At 37.9% G+C, this 19,425-nt stretch overlaps 1 protein-coding gene across 4 annotated transcripts in view; it reads right to left on the reverse strand.

Moving 5' to 3' along the window:
* LOC107099368 (septin-7-like) overlaps nt 1–19,425 on the reverse strand; it is a 54,843-nt gene that overhangs the window by 11,779 nt on the left and 23,639 nt on the right. For all 4 annotated transcript variants that reach the window (XM_015397452.1, XM_015397454.1, XM_015397450.1 and 1 more), the window contains exons 3-7: nt 17,224–17,330; nt 6,642–6,742; nt 6,433–6,567; nt 3,281–3,398; nt 2,824–2,916 (exon numbers count right to left, since the gene is read on the reverse strand). In XM_015397452.1, the coding sequence (XP_015252938.1) occupies nt 2,824–2,916; nt 3,281–3,398; nt 6,433–6,567; nt 6,642–6,742; nt 17,224–17,330 (554 nt within the window). The remainder of the gene's footprint in view (nt 1–2,823; nt 2,917–3,280; nt 3,399–6,432; nt 6,568–6,641; nt 6,743–17,223; nt 17,331–19,425) is intronic.

A 19,425-nucleotide genomic window follows, 5' to 3' on the forward strand; every position in this document is an offset into this window, starting at 1 on the left:
AAACTGCTCAAAGAGCCATATTGGGCCAAAAAAAAACAAAAAACAAAAAAATCTGTCTGGAGCCGAAAAATGTAAAAGTCTTCTATAAGCCTCGTATGGCAAGATGGGCTCTAAGCGTATTAGCCCACTATTATGGAGGACCAACTCTGCCATATTTAAAAATAAATACAGAAATAAATAAATGTTCAATAAATAAATAAGCATACAATTAATTGCCAACAAAAATACAATAAACAAATAAATGTAAGTAGAAATTACATTTTACAGTGAGACATAAATGTATATAACTCTTTTAATTAGCTTCTTTATTTATTTGCCTTTGTAATATTTACCTTATTTATTTTTTTTGTCCTTTATAGTCTTCAACTTTATTTTTAATTACTTATATTTTTAAGTATTTATTTATGTACATGTTATAATATTTTCGTCTGTTTTATTCTTCCTTTGTATTTTTTTACGTGTGTGAAGCGTGTTGGTTAGCATTTTACTACATCGGTCGAATCTACAGGAGGAGAGTCTGATGTCGAGTCGGAAGTCATTAGAACGCGAGTAGGGACTTTGCCAAACTTTGCCAAATACAACAAAAAAATCGCCATCATAGCCAGCGGTTCTTCACACACGGCTATTCCGAGAGAGGGCCGCTGCAGACGGGCTGTGGTTAGACCTGGCTGCCATTACCCTTGGAGCTCCGCTGGTGCCGCGTTCCTCTCAAGTTCTTCACATTTTCTTTTAAATTACGAATTAAATCTGTGAATGGGCTATATGGTGATGCTTAAAAGTATAATATTCTCGCCTCAAATAATCTTAAAACATACTTTTATTGAACAACAGCAACAGAAAAGAGAACTTAGATTACACTTAGTACTCTGAGCTCTGTGGGTTAAGAAGATGGACCGCCAACCAATGAGCAGAAGTTGACTCTCTAGGACAAACCCCCTCCTCATTTGCATAATGAGACACAAATCCATACACAAATGTAAATATGACAGGCAGAAATGTAAAAAGGGCAGACAGAAATAAACAGCGGCGAAGAAATAACTAAGGTAAAAAAATACAAAGGAAGAATAAAACAGACAAAAATATTATAACATGCACATAAATAAATACTTAAAAATATAAGTAATAAAAAATAAAGTTGAAGATTATAAAGGACAAAAAAATAAATAAGGTAAGTATTATAAAGGCAAATAAATAAAGAAGCTAATTAAAAGAGTTATATACATTTATGTCTTACTGTATAATTTAATTTCTACTTACATTTATTTGTTTATTGTATTTTTGTTGGCAATTAATTGCATGCTTATTTATTTATTCAGCATTTATTTATTTCTGTATTTATTTTTAAATATGGCAGAGTTGGTCCTCGATACACTATAAAAAAGGAGTACGTGGCTTAAATATATAATAAGCATTCATGATTAACTGTTTGTCCTGGAGCAAATGTTACATAGTAGCATGACGTGAGGAAGGAGCAGTGAACACTCTCACTGCGTGGAATTTACTGCGCACCGCTTCACTGTGCGGGTCTAGGCTTTGTTGCATTAATGAAATGATAGAAACCCGATAAAGGAATCTTTCTATGGTAGATGTGTTTCTGTTGGGAGGAGTTGTTGAGTCATGAGCAACCAAGCAGGAACTGACATCCATCAGAGCAGTGCTCTCTAACCCATCCTCTGTCACCAGCGTTCTTTGACGTCATTTTTATTTTGAGGATTTGGGGAGGAAAATATGGAGGAAAGTTCACATACCTGCATAAGAGCGCTACCTGTTCGATCTGTGAACGGTTTTCCATGCTTGCAACAAAACTAGCAGCAGTGGAGTTTGGAGATATAATCCACTTCTAAAAGTTATCTTTGCGCTCCTCTAATTTATCCAGAAGTTCTGCAATCGCACTTTTTCTCTCCCTCCCAACTTGGTGATTGGCTGCATATTTAGCTTGCCTTCCCTAAAAATGACTTTCCAAATTACTCTATTTTTTGATAAACTCTCATTACAAAGCAAAAATGCAGCAACCCTTCCACACTGATAATAAACGCAGATAATTCAGTCCATTCTTCTTTGAATCCTCTGTTGTCATCAGGTCATTACTTTTTTCCCCCTTTGGGATCCATGGCCCGAGACACACCCGCCGCTTTGAAACGTGTGTCGCAGGCTATGGCCACTGATCTATATGGCTATGACGCCAATTTTCGTTGAAAGAAATGCTTACATTTATTGTTTAAATGTATTTATTATAAAAATGTTTACGGCATTGAAAAATATAATGAAGGTTTGTTTGACCTCCTGCACACCATATTAAACAAACAAAAAAATCTATTATCATAAATATTTGAAAAAGCTCCAGGGAGCCACAAAGAGGGCGCTAAAGAGCTGAGTGTTGCCGACCACTACTTTATATGAAGGAGACTGTGGGATCTACAAATGTGAAAAGGGAGTCTTGATCTTTGGCAACGAAGGAAGCTAAATTTTACTTTTAAATATGCGTGTTATTCATCATAGTCTTGACTAACTTGGGAGTTATTATAAAGTGGAACATATGGTCGAACTAATAAGTTCTTATTTTTCAGCAAGGTCTGTATATGTTAAGACTGAACACAGCAAATGGTCCAATAAGGAACACAGCTCCCAACCCAGAAGTAAGACTGAAGTTCCTTTAGCTAAATGAACAGTAGTAACTTTATCCATTACAACTGTTAGTAGTAATGGTTAAAGTTTCCTTAGGGAGCAGCTTTGGGAGGGATCAAAAGCAGAATATGAGGTTTGGACACAGATCAAATTCTTCAAAGCCTTGATGTAAAATAAAAGCCATTTTCTGTTGATTACCTTGATCTTGCGGATGAGCTTGTTGTCCTCGTCGTCCTCAGTGTCGGGGAACTCATAAATTTTTATCTTGTGCTCCTGTATCTCTTTCATTATCTGTCAGGGTGTGAAAGAAAATCTGAATTAGAGATACGGCCCAAAGACCTGAAATACAGGGGGAAGCGTAAATGTAGGCCTATTAAACAAGGATTTAAACATTTACAAGTATGAGGGGAAAAAATTATTGAGATTTCCGCATCTAATGAAACTAAGGGGTTATATAGGTAACCTTTTAATGGCATAAAGCACTAATGATTCGATTTAACACAGGTAAGCAATTTTATCATCTGTTCAATCAATATTACAAGTTTTATAAGGAAAATAAAGAGGAAACAGTATGATAAAAACAGTCTTTAAAACTATTGTTTTTTTGGCAACGTACACCTTTTATGGCCAGTGTAGCAGAAACAGAAAGACGAACCTGTTTTTTAAAGAGCTGACACTCCTCAGGAGTCAGTGTGTCGGCTTTTGCGATGAGAGGAATGACGTTGACTTTGTCATGGAGCCTCTTCATGAATTCAATATCCAGAGGTTTTAAACTGAAGAAAGAGAGAAAAAGGAAGGAAGGTATTAAAATCAGGTGGAGATTATTTCACATACAGGTTAGTCAGTGGAAATACTGGTTCATACAGCAAAGAAAAATAAAATGATCCTGCAAATCTAAACAAGAGTAGATAAATAGAAACCAATCCAATTGCAGAACCTATGGAAAGCCAAAAGTGCCATAAATGTTATACATTTAAGAGTGACATTTTTATTTAACTTGAGATCCCTGATTTAATTATTACATTAATTGATCAATCAAGACTTTACATTAGAAAAACATTTCCAATGAAATAAATAGCTCTGATTAACTTGTTGGAACCATGAAAGAAAGCAGTCATGACGAACTGAGGGGTCCATATCCAGTTATGTTGCGCCCAGACTGTGAGCTGGTCTGCCCAACACCACATGTAAATTCTCAACCCATGGGGAACACTGCAGATTCATAGGACTCCTTATATCCCGTCACTATGGTCGAATTCACATTTTGAATCAAGCATAACGCTATGCCAAATGGTTAAATCATATTAGGAAAACAAAGCTATGTCATTAATGTAGAAAAGTGTGATGATAATATTTATTGGAAATTAATCAGGATTCTGTTTACTCTTCTTAGATTGAAATCATTGCAATTGGTACTGAACATGTGCCACTGTGATGACACTGAAAAGGACCCGGCTCTGCCTCGGATCACAGCAGGAGGAACTGTGCTGCACACGCCAAAGAAAGTCTGTGACTCATTCTGAACAATACTGCTCTAGAAAGTCTGGCTTACTTTGCTGCTCTGTAGCCTGATGAACAGATGTATGTCTGAAGACTCACATGCAGAAAAGTCACCAAGCAGCATTTCTAATGCAAGGCTGATTCATATTTATCTATGGTAAGTACGATATTACTATAAATGAACAGAAAGACACCCAACAATAATTTGAGAATTTATTTTTGTGATCAGCTCCAGTTTTTGGAGTAACTTATGCTGGTGTTCTGCTTCAATACCGTCCCTTTGAAATTAGAGAGAAAACTTTGTTATCTGTCTGTTCTTAACCTCAGTCATAGATTCTGTAGGTCAGGCACTCATTTCCAGTCAGATTTATCCATGTTTGCTGGTAGTTTCCACTAAAGAAATGGATTCAGGTAAATACTGAACAATGAATAAGATCTTGGTAGCATCAAATTGTAGACACATTTTTATTAGCATGATTTTCCATTTCTTCTTTGGTTAGCTGCATGTATCACAGTGGAACAGTTAAAGCGGTCTTTACTATAAACAAAATAAGATGACTGATAACTGCAATTCCAGATCAGTAAAAGAAAATAACTAAAATAAAAGAATGAATGTAACACTTGAATACTGAAATATTTTTAGTAAAAGAAACTAACAGCTCAAACTCAAAATTAGTCAGCCCTATAGTCAGCATCTCTGTAGTTTAGGTCTAACTATTCTGGGTTAATTAAATTCTTGGCTGCTGCATATCTGAGTTAACTTTACAGAAGGTCAGCAGTGCTGTCAGGCATTATGACTCACAGAAAAAATTAAATTCAGATGAATGAACCCAAGCCTTCACCTTCAGTGCATCAATTTGCAATGGAGTTGCAGTCTAGTGGGTCACCAGCAGGGGGACACAAAGAACAGCAAATTAGATCAAATCAAATGAGAAGAACAAGAAAGTGGTGTGTCCCCTGCAGGGTCTTGACTACTGAATGTCAAATAAGTTTCTGACACAATGAACTCTGAGCTGTGTAGGAAGGCAAATATGAGCTTCATTACAGCAAACAACCACATGATTAAATACGCAGTAAACAGTGGAGCCTGTATGGGTGCAGTCTTTTCTATTTGTGAAACAAAACAATGCATGATGTTTGTGTTTGCATACACCTCTGACAGCGTGCTTTAGTTTGTTGGAGCAGGAATGCAGAATAATAAAAATAGAGAAATAGACGTGATATCTGCACAGAAGAAGCACATTTGGGTGAAGTTTGTGTTCCACTGCTCCAGTAGTGATTGAGTGAAAGCAGCTCCGGATAAAACCGGAGTCAGTATGTCTGCACTCAGACTTCGGGTAGACAAGATATCGACTGTCCAGAAATGTCTGTTTTAGAACTCCTAAATTATCTCGTAAACACTGGCAATGATTTAAGAAACCATCAATAAAACAGAAAAAAGAAGACTGCTGATGGAAGTGCTTGGGACACAAACCCACTGGAGGAAGTTTGCGTCTGGGAACATTTGCCTGGAGCGTTCCTTTAACTCAAGATTTATACCTTTTCAAATTTTACAGCTTTCTGTGAGTTGTGTATGGAGTGGCTCCAAAGTGTGCCTTGGCTGCTTATTGGATAGAATTAAAAAGGGGAAACAGCAAATGTCTGTAAAGTTTCAGTAAAAGCCAGCTGAACGGTATAAAGTTTGTCAGATATTACAACACATGAACATATATCTAGGGAGTGAAGGAAGCTTAGCATGACTGAACCTTTACTGTGCATGTCTAGTTTTCAAAGAGGAGGATCATAATCACATTTTCAAAGCCCTGCACTAACTGAGTGATTGTATTTAACTGTAAGGGGTCTCCTTGTTCTGCATTGCTGAATAGAACAGTTAGGTCTGGAGAAAACGTTTCTGATATTTATATATCAATCCGAGCTGAACACCCGACTGCAGATTAAATTCCACTGATGTATTCCCTCTCCAGGGATATTTTAAATCTATTTCAGAGTTGTACAAATCCACTGCTGCACACATACACTCTCTAATATGCTGCAAGATGACAGAAGAAGGTGTTTGTCTGCATGTGTGAACATCTTAGGCTCTCCCTTCTGATTGGCTGCTTCTGTGTTTGTGAGCAGATCTTTACTGAGCATGTGCAAAAGTGGGTTATGTAACCTTTGTGGGTCAAACTCTGGCTGACTGTCTCCTCATCTTCAACACAGGGAGATGAATATATTGCGTCTCTCCTTCTGTGCATGGCTGCCATCTTTAAATCATTTTCTCCTCATAAAAGCCTCTCCCCAGCTCCTATTACATGCTGTACTTACCCATGGCCAGAAGGCGCGATGAAATACAGGCAGCAGTGAACTCGGTTATCCGGCATGGATCTACGGTTCACCCTCGACTCTGCGTTAAGGAAGTCCTCAAACTTGCTGTCGATATAGTTTATTACTGGCTGCCAGCTGGTGAAATGGAGGACATGGATCAGAGAGGAATACAGGAAAATGAAGAACATGTGATTGGTGGTATTTTGTACCAATTGCTGTTGTCCACTGCATCTCCAAAACCTGGCGTGTCCACAATGGTCAGTGTCAGCTGGACACCCCCTTCCTTGATCAAAACTTTGGATTGTTCCACCTAAAACACACAGACAAAATATGTATGAACTGATAATCTGCACTAATAATAAAAAATCCATCCCCTTAAGTCACCATAGTACAGTTTACAAAATAAAAATGAGTCAAATAATGGATGACCACAGGTGCCAAGTAATGTACAGAGAGAGACATCTTTTAATCAAATCCACTGCTTTTTCTAACAGCATATGTAGAGATCAATTTATCGAGGACTGGCTAGACTGAGTCGATTCTTGCAACAAATGTTGCTTTTTCTTCCTCTATTTATATGAAAAGAATCATGCAATGATAAAAACGTTACGCAGGTTGCATTTAAAAAAAATAAACCTTTATCAAAAAAAAATATGAGTAGCAGTTTGAGGGAGCGGCAATGCATGAGTTTCACAGGATCTCAAGGCATTGCTGCTGAATGCACTGATGAATTGGCCAATGAATGAACAGTAGGGCCGATAGTAAAATGCTAATATACGCCATTCGATAAATCAGTCTCATCTCTACCCAGATGGCATGCAAATTTATTTGCTAGTTCAGTAATACTGAACAAAAAAAGTATTTTGGTAAAGCTGGGTGATTAAATCTCAGATTTTATTTTCATCCTAAATCGGACTGATTGATTAAATTAATTTAATTGAAAGGGTTTAAGCTGTTAAACATAATTGTAAAACACAACGAACAATGAAAATAAAAAACACCAAGGTCCTCAAAGGGTTTCAAAAATGTCAAAAAAGAGGTGCCAAATTGCACATGCTATTTTTTTTTTAGTATGTGCAAAAAGTGGGAATGCTTTTGGTGATCTAAAGATGTTAAGATGTTCAAACCAGTTTGCCTCCGCTCATTAAAATGAAAAGACTGCATGTTCTGCAGGCAGGTGAGGGCGGTTGTTAAAGAAAGATGAGGTTTTAAGCCATGTAGTTGGAGATACTGACAAAAAGTTAGCAGAAAAGCAGAAAAGAGGTGCAAACATATAAAACATAAATGTGCAACTTGCATTATTGAAACCTGCAGTGATCCCACACTTTCTGTGGTCTCTACAGAGCACAAGAAACACATTCCACAATAACTAAATGCAGTCTTTTTTTTGTTGTGGTTTAATTATGTAAAGGGAGTCTGCCGTCGTGCTGCATTAATCTGTACCGGCCTCTGTAGACTATAAAAAAAAAAAAAAATTAATTCTATTATTCTTAAGGTCAAAATATGCTTCCATGCTGACAGAATCTCCATCCACTGGCTCTGCACCAATGCCTCCCCTGAGGCCTCAATGAAAGCAGATATTTTTGTGCGTCAGTTTGCACCAGAGTTTCAGAAGCACTAAAGACAGAAAAACTTCAGCTGCAGTCGAGCTTTGGATTTGGAAAAGCCGCTTTGCACGTCATAAATGTTTACATTTGAACATCCTTCACCTGTGAGTTTGATGAATTATACTGAAGGCACAAATACAAAAAAATGACTGTTTGCTGAAATGCAAACACTTATCACTTTGCACCTTCTTTGAAGGTTTTATCTGCACGTTCAAAACCGTTTGAACACCCGTTTTAAGACGCAAACTTTTTGAAGATCAGTCCCTAAATGTTTGCAGCTCCTTGTGTCACACAGTGAGCTAGATTGTGAGTTAGGAGTAGACATACAAGAGGAAAAAGTGATGAACTGATGTTACTATGATCTATGGAAGCCCAAGGAATGCATTGTTAGAAAAAATAAACATTTTGAAATGGATGAATCCATACAGAAATAAAATACGATTAATAGAGGAGGGAAAAACACTTTTTTTTTTTTTAACCAACGGATCTGAATACAAAGATTTAAGGCTTTGAAATCAATGCTAAATCTGTTAATGACGATAAACATTGTCTGCCCATTAATACCAGTTAGCAGCATATGCAGACAGTTTTGTTTGGGGTTTTTTCTGTTTGGACTTGAGCTTCATAGCAGACATTGTGGACATGCACAGCTGGAAATGTGAGCAAGAAGAGAGAAACATTTGTCCAAAGAGCAAAGGAGAACATGATCCAAACAGTATGGTTTGGAAACCCCCCGTTCAGTTCACAGCCAGTTTAGAAAGACAGAAGCCTGGCTGACCGTCACGTTTACTTTATATCAGACTCATGTCTTTTCAGTTAGAACTATAGAAAATAAAGCCCATTCTAGGAAGTGATCTGGATGCTGTGGAGTCTCTTCTTCGGAGCTAGTGGACCTACACACTGACCTGGACTACATGAAGAAAACAAGAGGTACAAGTGTGCCATTAGATAATTACTGCAAAAGTTATTTAGTTTCAGCTGGAAACATATTATTTAACCCTAAATTATGCTCACACACAGATTGTTCAGCCAAGTGTCCAAACTTTAGCCCCCACAAAATCTTTAGGACGTGCCAGAGAGGAATTAGTGCTGTGGTCTGACAAACATAATGTCAAAAAAAGAAAAGCAATACATCCTAATGTGATGATAAATGTGACAATGTGTCATTTTTATATTGTAAGTGGGGGAATATTAAAAAAGCATCAGTTTGAGAATCACCGGACCTCTAGAATGCGTTCCTTTCTAGCAATTGGCCGGGTATATTCAGAGCATTTTTAGAGGAAAAAGACCGGTCTAATCTTAAAATCCTATTTAATTTCACTAATAAGAGCAGGGTTATAATCATGACTAGTCTGCTTTAACAAACAAAACAAAAAAAAAGATTAACTATACTACTGTCAAAAAACACATTTTTTCAAGTAGCATTAGTTTAAAATAGAAAAGCTGCTTTTCAGTCACACTGCTGCTTTCTTCTCCACTGCATACTTTCACAGGCCCATCTGGTTATTTTCAGATCAGCCTTTAAACTCGAACTACGGCCCTTTAACTCGAACACAAACATTCTTAGGTTTCCACAATCCCTGAGATAATCTGTCAGACTTTATGACTGAGCGTATATATCACCCACCAAGCCATCTGACATATCTGAGCTCCCATCATGTGTGCTCAGATGCAAGTTTGTGCTAAAAGTGTTTGTGCGTGAAAGGTCAGCCATCTCGAAACCAAATCTGCTATTTCCACTGTTTCCGTAAGGGAAAACAGATCGGAAGAAAACCTCAAAAATTCCCCCTTAGGCCCTAAAGCATCATTTAAAAAGAAATCAGATCCGTCAGCGACAAAACATGGTAGATTTTTCTGTAATATAAATACTCTGAGCCGGTCAGCCTCAGACCACAGAGGCCTTTTCCAACACGCCTGCGAACACCAACTCCTACTTGGAGGAGAGCGTATAAACCCACACTGGTCATAGCGTGCATGGCGAGGAGGAGGTTAAGGTCCCTCAGTATCAGACAATGAATGCAGCACTGTTCTCGTGCACTGACTTGATTGTAACAAAGATCCCATGCTTCAGAGGGTTAGAAGAGAGAAATGTTACAATCAAATGATAAGATATTGGTAGAGCACACTTCGTCTGCTTTATCAACACCTGGCGGTGGCATTGGGTGGAGTAATGATTGTAAGGCAGGAGCATGAATCTGTGTAAACATTGGCCCAATCCCAAGCACGCAATGGACCTGATGTTTAAACGCGTCTGGATGCCTATCAATGTAAATCATGGTGGCTTCGTTTCCATGAATAAAGTATTCAAAATAATTAAAAAATATATATTTTATTTCTATTGAAAACATCACGTGCTGCTCAGTGGTGCAGTGGGTGGCACTGTTGCCTGGCAGCAAGAAGATTCAAGGTTTGATTCCAGGCCTGGGGTCTTTCTGCATGGAGTTTGCATGTTCTCCCTGAGCATGCATGGGTTCTCTCCGGGGACTCCGGCTTCCTCCCATAGTCCAAAAACATGACTGTTAGGTTCATTGGCTTCACTCAATTCTCCTAAGGTGTGCGGGAATGGTTGTTTGTCTCTGTGTAGCCCTGCGATGGACTTGTAGACACCCGTAGACAGCTGGAGATGGGTGCCAGCACCCCCCCACAACCCCAGCAAGGATAAGCGTGACAGAAAATGGATGAATGGATGGATAAAAACATCACACATAATTACTGGCAAACTAAATGGCATGTTTTATATCATATAGTTTTAATATCATGCCTACCAAATCAACTCTTTTACCAGAGTTGGATGATGTGCTGCACTTCTAAACTGGCTCATATCAGAGTGGAGAAAACCAAATTTAACCCATCTCTCCAGCACAATATTGTGCAGAACAGCACATGACAAGAGCCCAAATGGTCTCCCCTTCAAAACCTTGAAGTTTGCTTCACTGAAGTGTTCAAATGCATTCACCTCTAATGTCCCACTTAAAATTCCCAGAGTCCAAACAATAAATAACTCTGTTTAATCCCCACATTGACAACCTCTTTAGAAATGTCTACACACAACCAACTGTTTAAAAGACAAAAACAGAAAAAAGGGGTCAGTTTTGATTAGTTCAGATATTAAGGATCTAATGCTTGACTAATTCCAACAAGCAATGTTTATCAGCATTTCTTTCTTTTTCGAAATTGCTGCTGTAGAAATCACTTTTAATTGGTTCCGTCCAATAACCGTCCAGTGTTACAATGGAATACTTACACTTTACACTTGTGCAAATGGAGTCTGTGTGAGTAGAGCAGATCTTTAAGAGAAGCAAAGAGATTTATGTTTTCAAATCAACATACAGCTCGTGCGATACCTTTTTGTGTGCAAGCCATCATCAGTGGATGGCGAATATAGAGATGCAAACCTTTACCACATGCAAAGCGGTTTTCAAAATCAGAAACTCAACTGCAGTTTTTGCATCTTTCTTAGTGCTTCTAAAGGTCAGGTGCAAACGGACATGCAAAAAAAAAAAAACCCGAAGTCATTGTGGCCACAATGGATACATTGGTACAAAGCCAGACGATGGAGAGAGATTCTGTGCTTAATGGCCACAATTTTATCCCTCCCAAAAAAACAAACACCCAACATTTAATCACAATGTTCACTTCCTAACACTAACACTGTTTTAAGTGCATCAGTCATGCTCCTGAAAAATCCTGAGCTCAAATTACTGTCGTCTAAAATCATTTCACATTTTAAAATAGGTTCCACAATTTTGTCAAACAAGTTAAACATCATCTAAGTTTACTCTTTTTCATTTAAACTTAACACTGCAATAGCAGAATCTCACAATTATGCAATTTGTCTTTAATCTTATTCTTTGTTGTACATGAATATAAAAGATAAAGTGAAATACAAAGACACCAGAACTAAAATCAACTAACCCTGAGACCTGGCATGGAACATAGCTAATTTATTATCATGTTTTCATAATGGAATCTTTGCTGTACACACATTTAATAAATGAGAGCGAAATTTCAGCAAATCTGAATTTTAGAATTTGACTAACATTCCAAGTGAAAACAGATATCTTAAATTAATCACAAATTTATTGGTGGCTGTTTATTGCAGCACTACTGCAGGGTTAGTGTAAGGTTTATGTTTTGGTCCTACCCTAAAATGCAACATAATTTTAAGAGCAAATGTCCACATTTTGATCTCAATTGGATTATATTAAATGGAACCTTTGAAGAATGATAATAAAGCAGGCTGTGTCATTTGGATTTAAACAGATAAAACAAACTGAACAATCACACAGTGCAGCTGAGTTTTCTCGCTCACCTTCCCACACAGAGGCCCTTCCAACCAGCGGAGCAGCAAACTGAATAGCATCCTCTCATTAAAGGAAAAACTGTGGGGCCTGTGTGTGTTCGGGTGGGTGATACTTGTGTTTGTGTCCAAATACAACACAATGCGGGGGTTAAATTGTAAAAAAAAAAAAAGTTATTTTTAAAAAATTGTTTTACAAACATGTTTTATAATTACTGGCTTAAAGATTGAGCCAAATGACTCATTAATCCTGCAACAACAGTGTGATTTTTCAGCTTTAAAAGATGGGCGTTATTAAGGACAGGTAAAGTGGTGTTATGTTTCATGAGAACGTTTCCACTGTAAGAAATGACCCACTAAGACCTCAGGGGGATACATAGAGTCTCCCACCACATGCCCCACATTCCTTTTAAACACTTTATCACATCTTACAAAGCTGTCATTCCCAACATCCTCTGACAGACACTAGAATGACTTTCTCTGATCTTCCCTCCCCCAGTGTTACCTCTTCCTTCCCTTGCTCCAAATTCCTCTAATTCCCTGTTGACTTTATTATCCTTGCTTACCTCCTGACAGTTTCCCAAAAAATATCTAATTCTTTCTTTTAAACCAACTTTCTTTTCCTTCTCTCCTTGTCCTCTCCTCAGCAGCAGCCTGCCTCCTCTTTAGTTTGTCATAACCATAAAAGGACACAGCTGAGCCATATAACCGTTTCCCACATGGTTCCTCAATTCTACTTCACCCAAACTGTTGTCATAAATCTGCAATGTCTATACAGTCTTCCATCCTGAGCTTGAGCACTTTGCAAACCAAAGCAAGCAAAAAAAAAATGATAAAGGTGATTTATACAGCAATTGTGCAAAAATATAATAAAGTGCCTCATAACTCCCCAGGTCATGTCCATGTGTAAAATGATGGAAAATGACTTGCTAGCGATTAGCACATTAGGGGAAGGATTTTGTGAGTTAATGGACTTAATGGAGATATATTTTAACATTCCTGTTTGAGAAACCAGAACCAGAACCCCTGTCTAAAAGCACTCTTCCAGCACTAATTGCTGGATTATACTAAAAACAGAGGTATATATGTCTATAGATGTTGGATTTTGGCCTGTTTTTCCAGTGTATTCCTGTTTCTCTGGCTGGCTGTGCTCTCTTCATCATCTGACATGGGAGCTGGCTTGGAGCTTGTCTGCCTGGCTTTGTGTTTATTGGAGCTGTATACAGTTGCCTTTTATATCTCTGCTTCTGTCTCCTTGAACCCCAGTCGGCCTCAGCAGATGGCCGCTCACACTGAGCCTGGTTCTGCTGGAGGTTTCTTCCTTTTAAAAGGCAGTTTTTCCTCTCCACTGTCGCTACAAGCATGCTTAGTGTGAGGGATTGCCTTTGAGTCGATGCAATCAGCTGGTTTTACGTAGAAAACGTTTAATTATTAATCAACTTTATCTCAGTTAAATAATCACTTTCATCTGTAGCTTTTCAAAAACATCCCCCCCTTTTGTGACGGTTTAGTCCTTGCTGGAGAAAAAACTGAAAGCTTTAGCTCAGTAACATAAGAAGACTCCTTTAGGCCGGATCTTTTGAGCCTCATCATATTTCTTCTGTTTTAAAAAAAAAACAGAGTTGCTGAAATCAAAGCTGTCAGAAATGTCTTTGTTGTCTCAAACCCCCTTGTACTCTGAACCTGAACCAACAATGCATCATCTAGTTGCTGCCGGCAAAAACTACTCAAAACATTTCTTAAGTCCCTGTCATGAATAAGGGCTGCATAGTGAAGACACATTTGCAGATATCTTGTAACTTATCATTTTCATATCACTGATTATATTCAAAAAGGCAGAAAAACGGCTAAACATAAAAGATAAACTAGAGGATGACTAAATTAAAGAGTGTAAAAGTCTTAATTATTGACAGATCCGTCAAATTTAGTAATTAGTTACGCCTCTTCACATATAATGTTGCACTGATAAACATCTGCAAAACTTGGCAGCTCAAATGTCTGACTTGGAACTGCTGGTGCATTCCTTTGACTTTATTTGGTTTATTTCTTATCCCCACACTTAACCAGAGACCCAGATTGTTGTCCATCAAAATACTGCAGCCTCAACCACAAGCTAGGCCCGGGGTTTCTTGCCAAGTCCAATTTTATATGATTTTTAAAGCTTTTAAGAGACCACATGAAATGTGGTTTTGGTCTATGCCTCATAAATATATGGAGCAGAATAATGTCAGAAAGCTTGGATGGATACAGAGATCCGTGCCTCACAGCTTTATCTGTTACTTTTGGCAGGAAATGGAGTTTGTATAATATTTATCTGAACTTCTAAGCAGTTGTCATTCTGTTTCTTGTCCTGCTGCTGCTTTATTATATGAGGCATGTTTTGTCCAACCTTAATTCCTGTGTTTCTTAGCACATTTTCCTAACCTTGACACAATAATGATTAATCTATTGTATCCTAGTTAATGATCAATGTGAATTGTTTCAGATATACAGTGTGGTACTATGGGGAACACTTTACACTTAGCACCGGCAGTTGCGTCATAATTTTTGTAAATTTACCCCATACCAATAAGTAAAATAATTAATTTTATTTGCATTAATCAGAAAATACGTGAGACTGCCTTGCTGTGTCAGCTGCAATCAAACGGACCTTATAGTGCCCTTTTGATGTAGCTAAGTGTACCACTATGTGCATTATAGGTAAAATGAAGGAAAGAGGTAGTCACCCTAAAGAAACAATATGAAAAAAAGACTAAAACTAAGAAAAAAAACTCATAATACCGGTGAGACACAGAGACAAGAGTAACAGTGATGTGATCGTACATAATGATAGGTGTGATTTCTACATGTAAATGAGACTTAAAGAATCCAGCATGCTCAGGTGAGGGAATCTTATTATGTGAAGTCAAAGCATATATACATGATAAAGGACAAGATAAGGAAATATAATCGGGTCATGATGCAACATTTTCCAAGATTCGTATAAATTATGTGGCCTCTGAATTGTGACGCCCATCCTCACTTTTATGCAAAACTCTGTAGGAGCCCGACTTGGCTGGATCAAAAGCTGTTACCGTTTCCAATATGCTCAAAGGCGACGCTGTAGTAACATGTAGTTAAAAGAGCAAATCTGGTTACCTGGTAGGAATATTATGTTACTTTGTTATTTTCAACCTTGGCTTTTGTTCACTTTAAACTGCATGAATGCTACAGATAAACAGATGAAAAATCCATAGCTGGACTTAGTCCAAGTAGTTGTTGCTTTGTTTTTACTTTTTTCAATGAGCCATAACCTTAATTATTTTCATGTATGACTCATTGCAACCCAGCTTTGTAAAGATTTAGGGTATCAAAGCCCTCGATAAACTCAAATATATTACGAGTTTTTAGTCCAGGGCAGACTTTCAGGCACGATTAATTGGGTTAATGGTGATTAATCAATGAATCATCAACTGGAGTATAGAGACTCTAAGACATGTCTTCAGCTGACAGAAGAATCCACTTAAAGCAGCAATTATAGCAAAATAAAAAAAATATATAATGCATTTCAGATAAAAAAAAAAATGTTTTTGTCTGTCAATATGCTGTATACAGAACTCCTCAAGAATAAAATTTTAGTTTTAGAAGGTTTAGATTCTGTAAAAACTCTTTATTGAGGAACGTTTTGCTATAATTTTATTAATCGATTAATCAAAAATCTAATTAATTTATTAGCAAAAATAGTCATTAGTTGTAGCACTCCCTATGTTGGTCTATTTTTCTAATTCACGTCTGGATCCATTTAGCTCCGTTTTGTGGAGTTACTGAAAATTAATCCTATTTTTTCATGAATAGGCCTCAGAGGTGAGTGTCCCGGTTCAGAAAGTAAAAAGCCTGTTTAGATATAATTTCCAACCATTTACATATCCAGCTCCTCATCATAAACATGCTAAATTTGAATACCGAAAACTGTAGCTCCTACCCCGTGTTGCGGTACCATTCATGGGTCAACACTAAGATTCATGGGTCAACACTGTTGTGGGTAGAAAAAGAACTCCAGAATTCTGTGCCGTTTCCAGACAGCCTTTAGTCTTCTGGGTGCTGGTACGCAGCAAACATTCACATGGATGAGTTAGTCAAATTTGGACAATGGCCTTCCGATAAAGAACTACAAAAACATAGGAAATATGTTCCGTCACTCCTCCTTCATTCTCGCACTGGATGTGTTCAGGATCCTGTCATGAACCCGACAACAGCAGAGACGAGAGGACTCCGCCCTCAACTTCATGTTCAGGTCAGCTGCTGTTTAAGCATTTAAACTTTGGTTTTGTCGTCCATCAAAAATGGATTTGATTGGAGGAAGAAAAAAGCAATATAGGCTTCAAGAATCGGCCAAAAAGAGTCAGCATTAGGTTCACTTAGAATGATGTCAAAATAATTGGCATCGGCCTTAAAATTTTTTTACCGGTCATCCCTCTAGTCATAAGACCAAGAAAGATTAAAATATCTACTCTAAAAAAATAATAATATGAATAGGAGTAACAAGGAATTTGACTGTTTTATAAAAAAATGATTTTGAAACAAATCTTAATATCTAAAATAAAATCTGTTAAAATAACCTTAGAGGTGAATTTGCTTCTTTAGACTGAGAAGTTATCAACAAACATTAGCAGATAATAGTATATATCCAAGCAAGACCACAAAAAGTAACAAGAGATTACGTTTTTAATCTGCTCAAACTATTGGGATGTGTCAAAATTTGGAATAACTGTGACATTGGCAGGATGAGGTCATAGGATTTAGGTAACTAATGACATCTGCAAAGTATTGGCCCAACCAACTTATCAGGAGATTTTTAATCAGCAGTGAAACTGAATTACAGCTAGAAGAGCAGATGGAGCTCACCTGTACAGTCTTCTTTATGCGCTGCGACGGTCCAGGGTAATCCTTGGAGTACAGGTCAGTCAGGAACAGAGAGTTGATGAGAGTGGATTTACCGAGACCAGACTCACCTGAGGAAAAAAAACACAAAGAAAGGATTCAGTAGGAATCTGGTTTGAGTTACCATGATGGGGCTGACCGCTACGTCTGTTATAGGTGTTAAAATGCATATAGTGTATGCACTGCAGACACAATCTGTGTCCTAAAGGGAATTAGGTTGCAACAGGGAAAATAAAAACGGAATCATTGTCTGTGAAGGAAAAAGGTCATGGGCTCATCTGCCAGCTCTAAAAGCTCCCAGAGAGAGGAAATAAAACATTTCCTCTCTACCTCGCCTCGGGGTGACTCTTCACTGCAGCATAACGGCTCATCCTCTCTTCCTGTGTCCGTCTCCCTGAATGCCTCCTTTATGAATAAATCTAAATGTTTCTGTTCTCACTGTACAAACTTTTCACTCCCTGCTCCCTCTCTGATGACAGCCACATGGAAGCTACATAAACATAACCTAAACATTTCTGACTCAGTGCAGTTAATCCAAGCTTACATATCCCATATGGTTTCTATCTCAGTCCAGTTGTCAGTGGTGGCTGAGCATCTGGCTCATGTATCATAAAGAGAGGCTAAAAATGAGACTGAAGAAGAGGGGAGTCTGAGCCAGAAAAATACTTGAACGAGTCTCTAGAAGGAGTGTAATAAAACCTCAAGACATATAAACACAAAATATCTCGTCAAACTCAACTTTCTATTAACATAAACCAGCAGAATCTTTGACAACAACATTGTTTATGTTTATCGTGTTTAAGGAGATGTTCACTATCCTTCCCATGGTTAGGTAGCACATTGGCTCAGACTGGGAGACCATTTGGATCCTGTTAGTGGGGCAACAATTTCTATGTTTCTATAAACCAGGAACTCAATCTGTTCTGACAGATCTTTAAAATTAATTTATATAGTCAATAAGTTATATATTATCCTGCTGTAGAATTCCTTTATGAATTTTTATACAGAAATGTTTACTTTGCTTAAAGCTGTATTAAATAAAAGAGCTTCATACCATCTGTGCTGTCTGTTTCTTTTTGTTTTTCTAAACCCAATTCAAAGGTTTCCTAGTGAATAGGGTGATTCTTAGTGCCTCGAATCTATGTTGGTCGAATGACAAAACAAAAGCGTCAATTCCTAAAGACAAAGACTGTAAAATCAAGAGAGTAGCAGGAGGATTTTCAGAAAGCCAGATTCCTTTTAAACCCCTTTGAATGATTAAATACAGCTCAACATTTATACGTCAACATTTTTCACACGTTGCTATAAATGAATTAGAATCAATCCAGCCCTCTTTTCCATTAATGTGTCTGTTGCAGCAGCTTTATTTTACTGTTTTATTTGCAGATAAATCAAAAATAAAAATAAATGAACTAGGAATGAATAGTGATTGCGTTTTGATGTTTAAACAATTCACTTGGATCAAACGGCATTACGAATAACCATCTAGGAAACTTTTTATTGACCTCCAACTTTCAGACAGGATGCCAAATGAGAACATTCCTTCTGCAGACGTACTTGGATTCAATCAAATGCACCAAGCTGCTTTCAGCAGCCATAAAAATGAGAGCGGTGCTGCCAACTTTTGTGCAGGATGAACGAACAAAGCAAGAAGTTTTCCTCTCTCAAATGATAATCAGATGTTACTTCAATGGCTCCTGACTGATCAGCACTTTTCTTGAAACTTCATAGTCCGAAGTGCTGTAGCCAAAGCTCTGGCTGTTCAGTTCAGCAGTTAGCTGTAAGAAAAACAAGTCAGCTAGTTTATGGGCACACTCCTTTCTCTCCTCTTCAACACGCCCTTCATTTGAACAGGCCTCCTTTATGCCGACTGTTGCACATCTGGATGTTTAATCAGACTTGGTAAGCTTATGTTTTTCCCCTCGATTTAACTCTCAGCTGGTGGCCTGAGTGTGTTTGCACAGCTATGGACGGTGTTCTGTCACCATCTGAATGATAACCACACTCCGCTCCCAACAGGAGATGACCGACTCATCCATGGCCAACTATTTGGAGTTAGAGGCCCAGCGTGTAAAAATGTCGACAGACGTATGAAGCCCTCCTCCTTAGGACTGGGTAAGCGATACCCGCCAAAACCGGCTGATACTGGAGGCTGTGTTTAGGTGC

The sequence above is a fragment of the Cyprinodon variegatus genome, unplaced genomic scaffold (genome assembly GCF_000732505.1).
Source record: "Cyprinodon variegatus isolate N-32 unplaced genomic scaffold, C_variegatus-1.0 Scaffold863, whole genome shotgun sequence".
Lineage (NCBI taxonomy): Eukaryota > Metazoa > Chordata > Actinopteri > Cyprinodontiformes > Cyprinodontidae > Cyprinodon > Cyprinodon variegatus.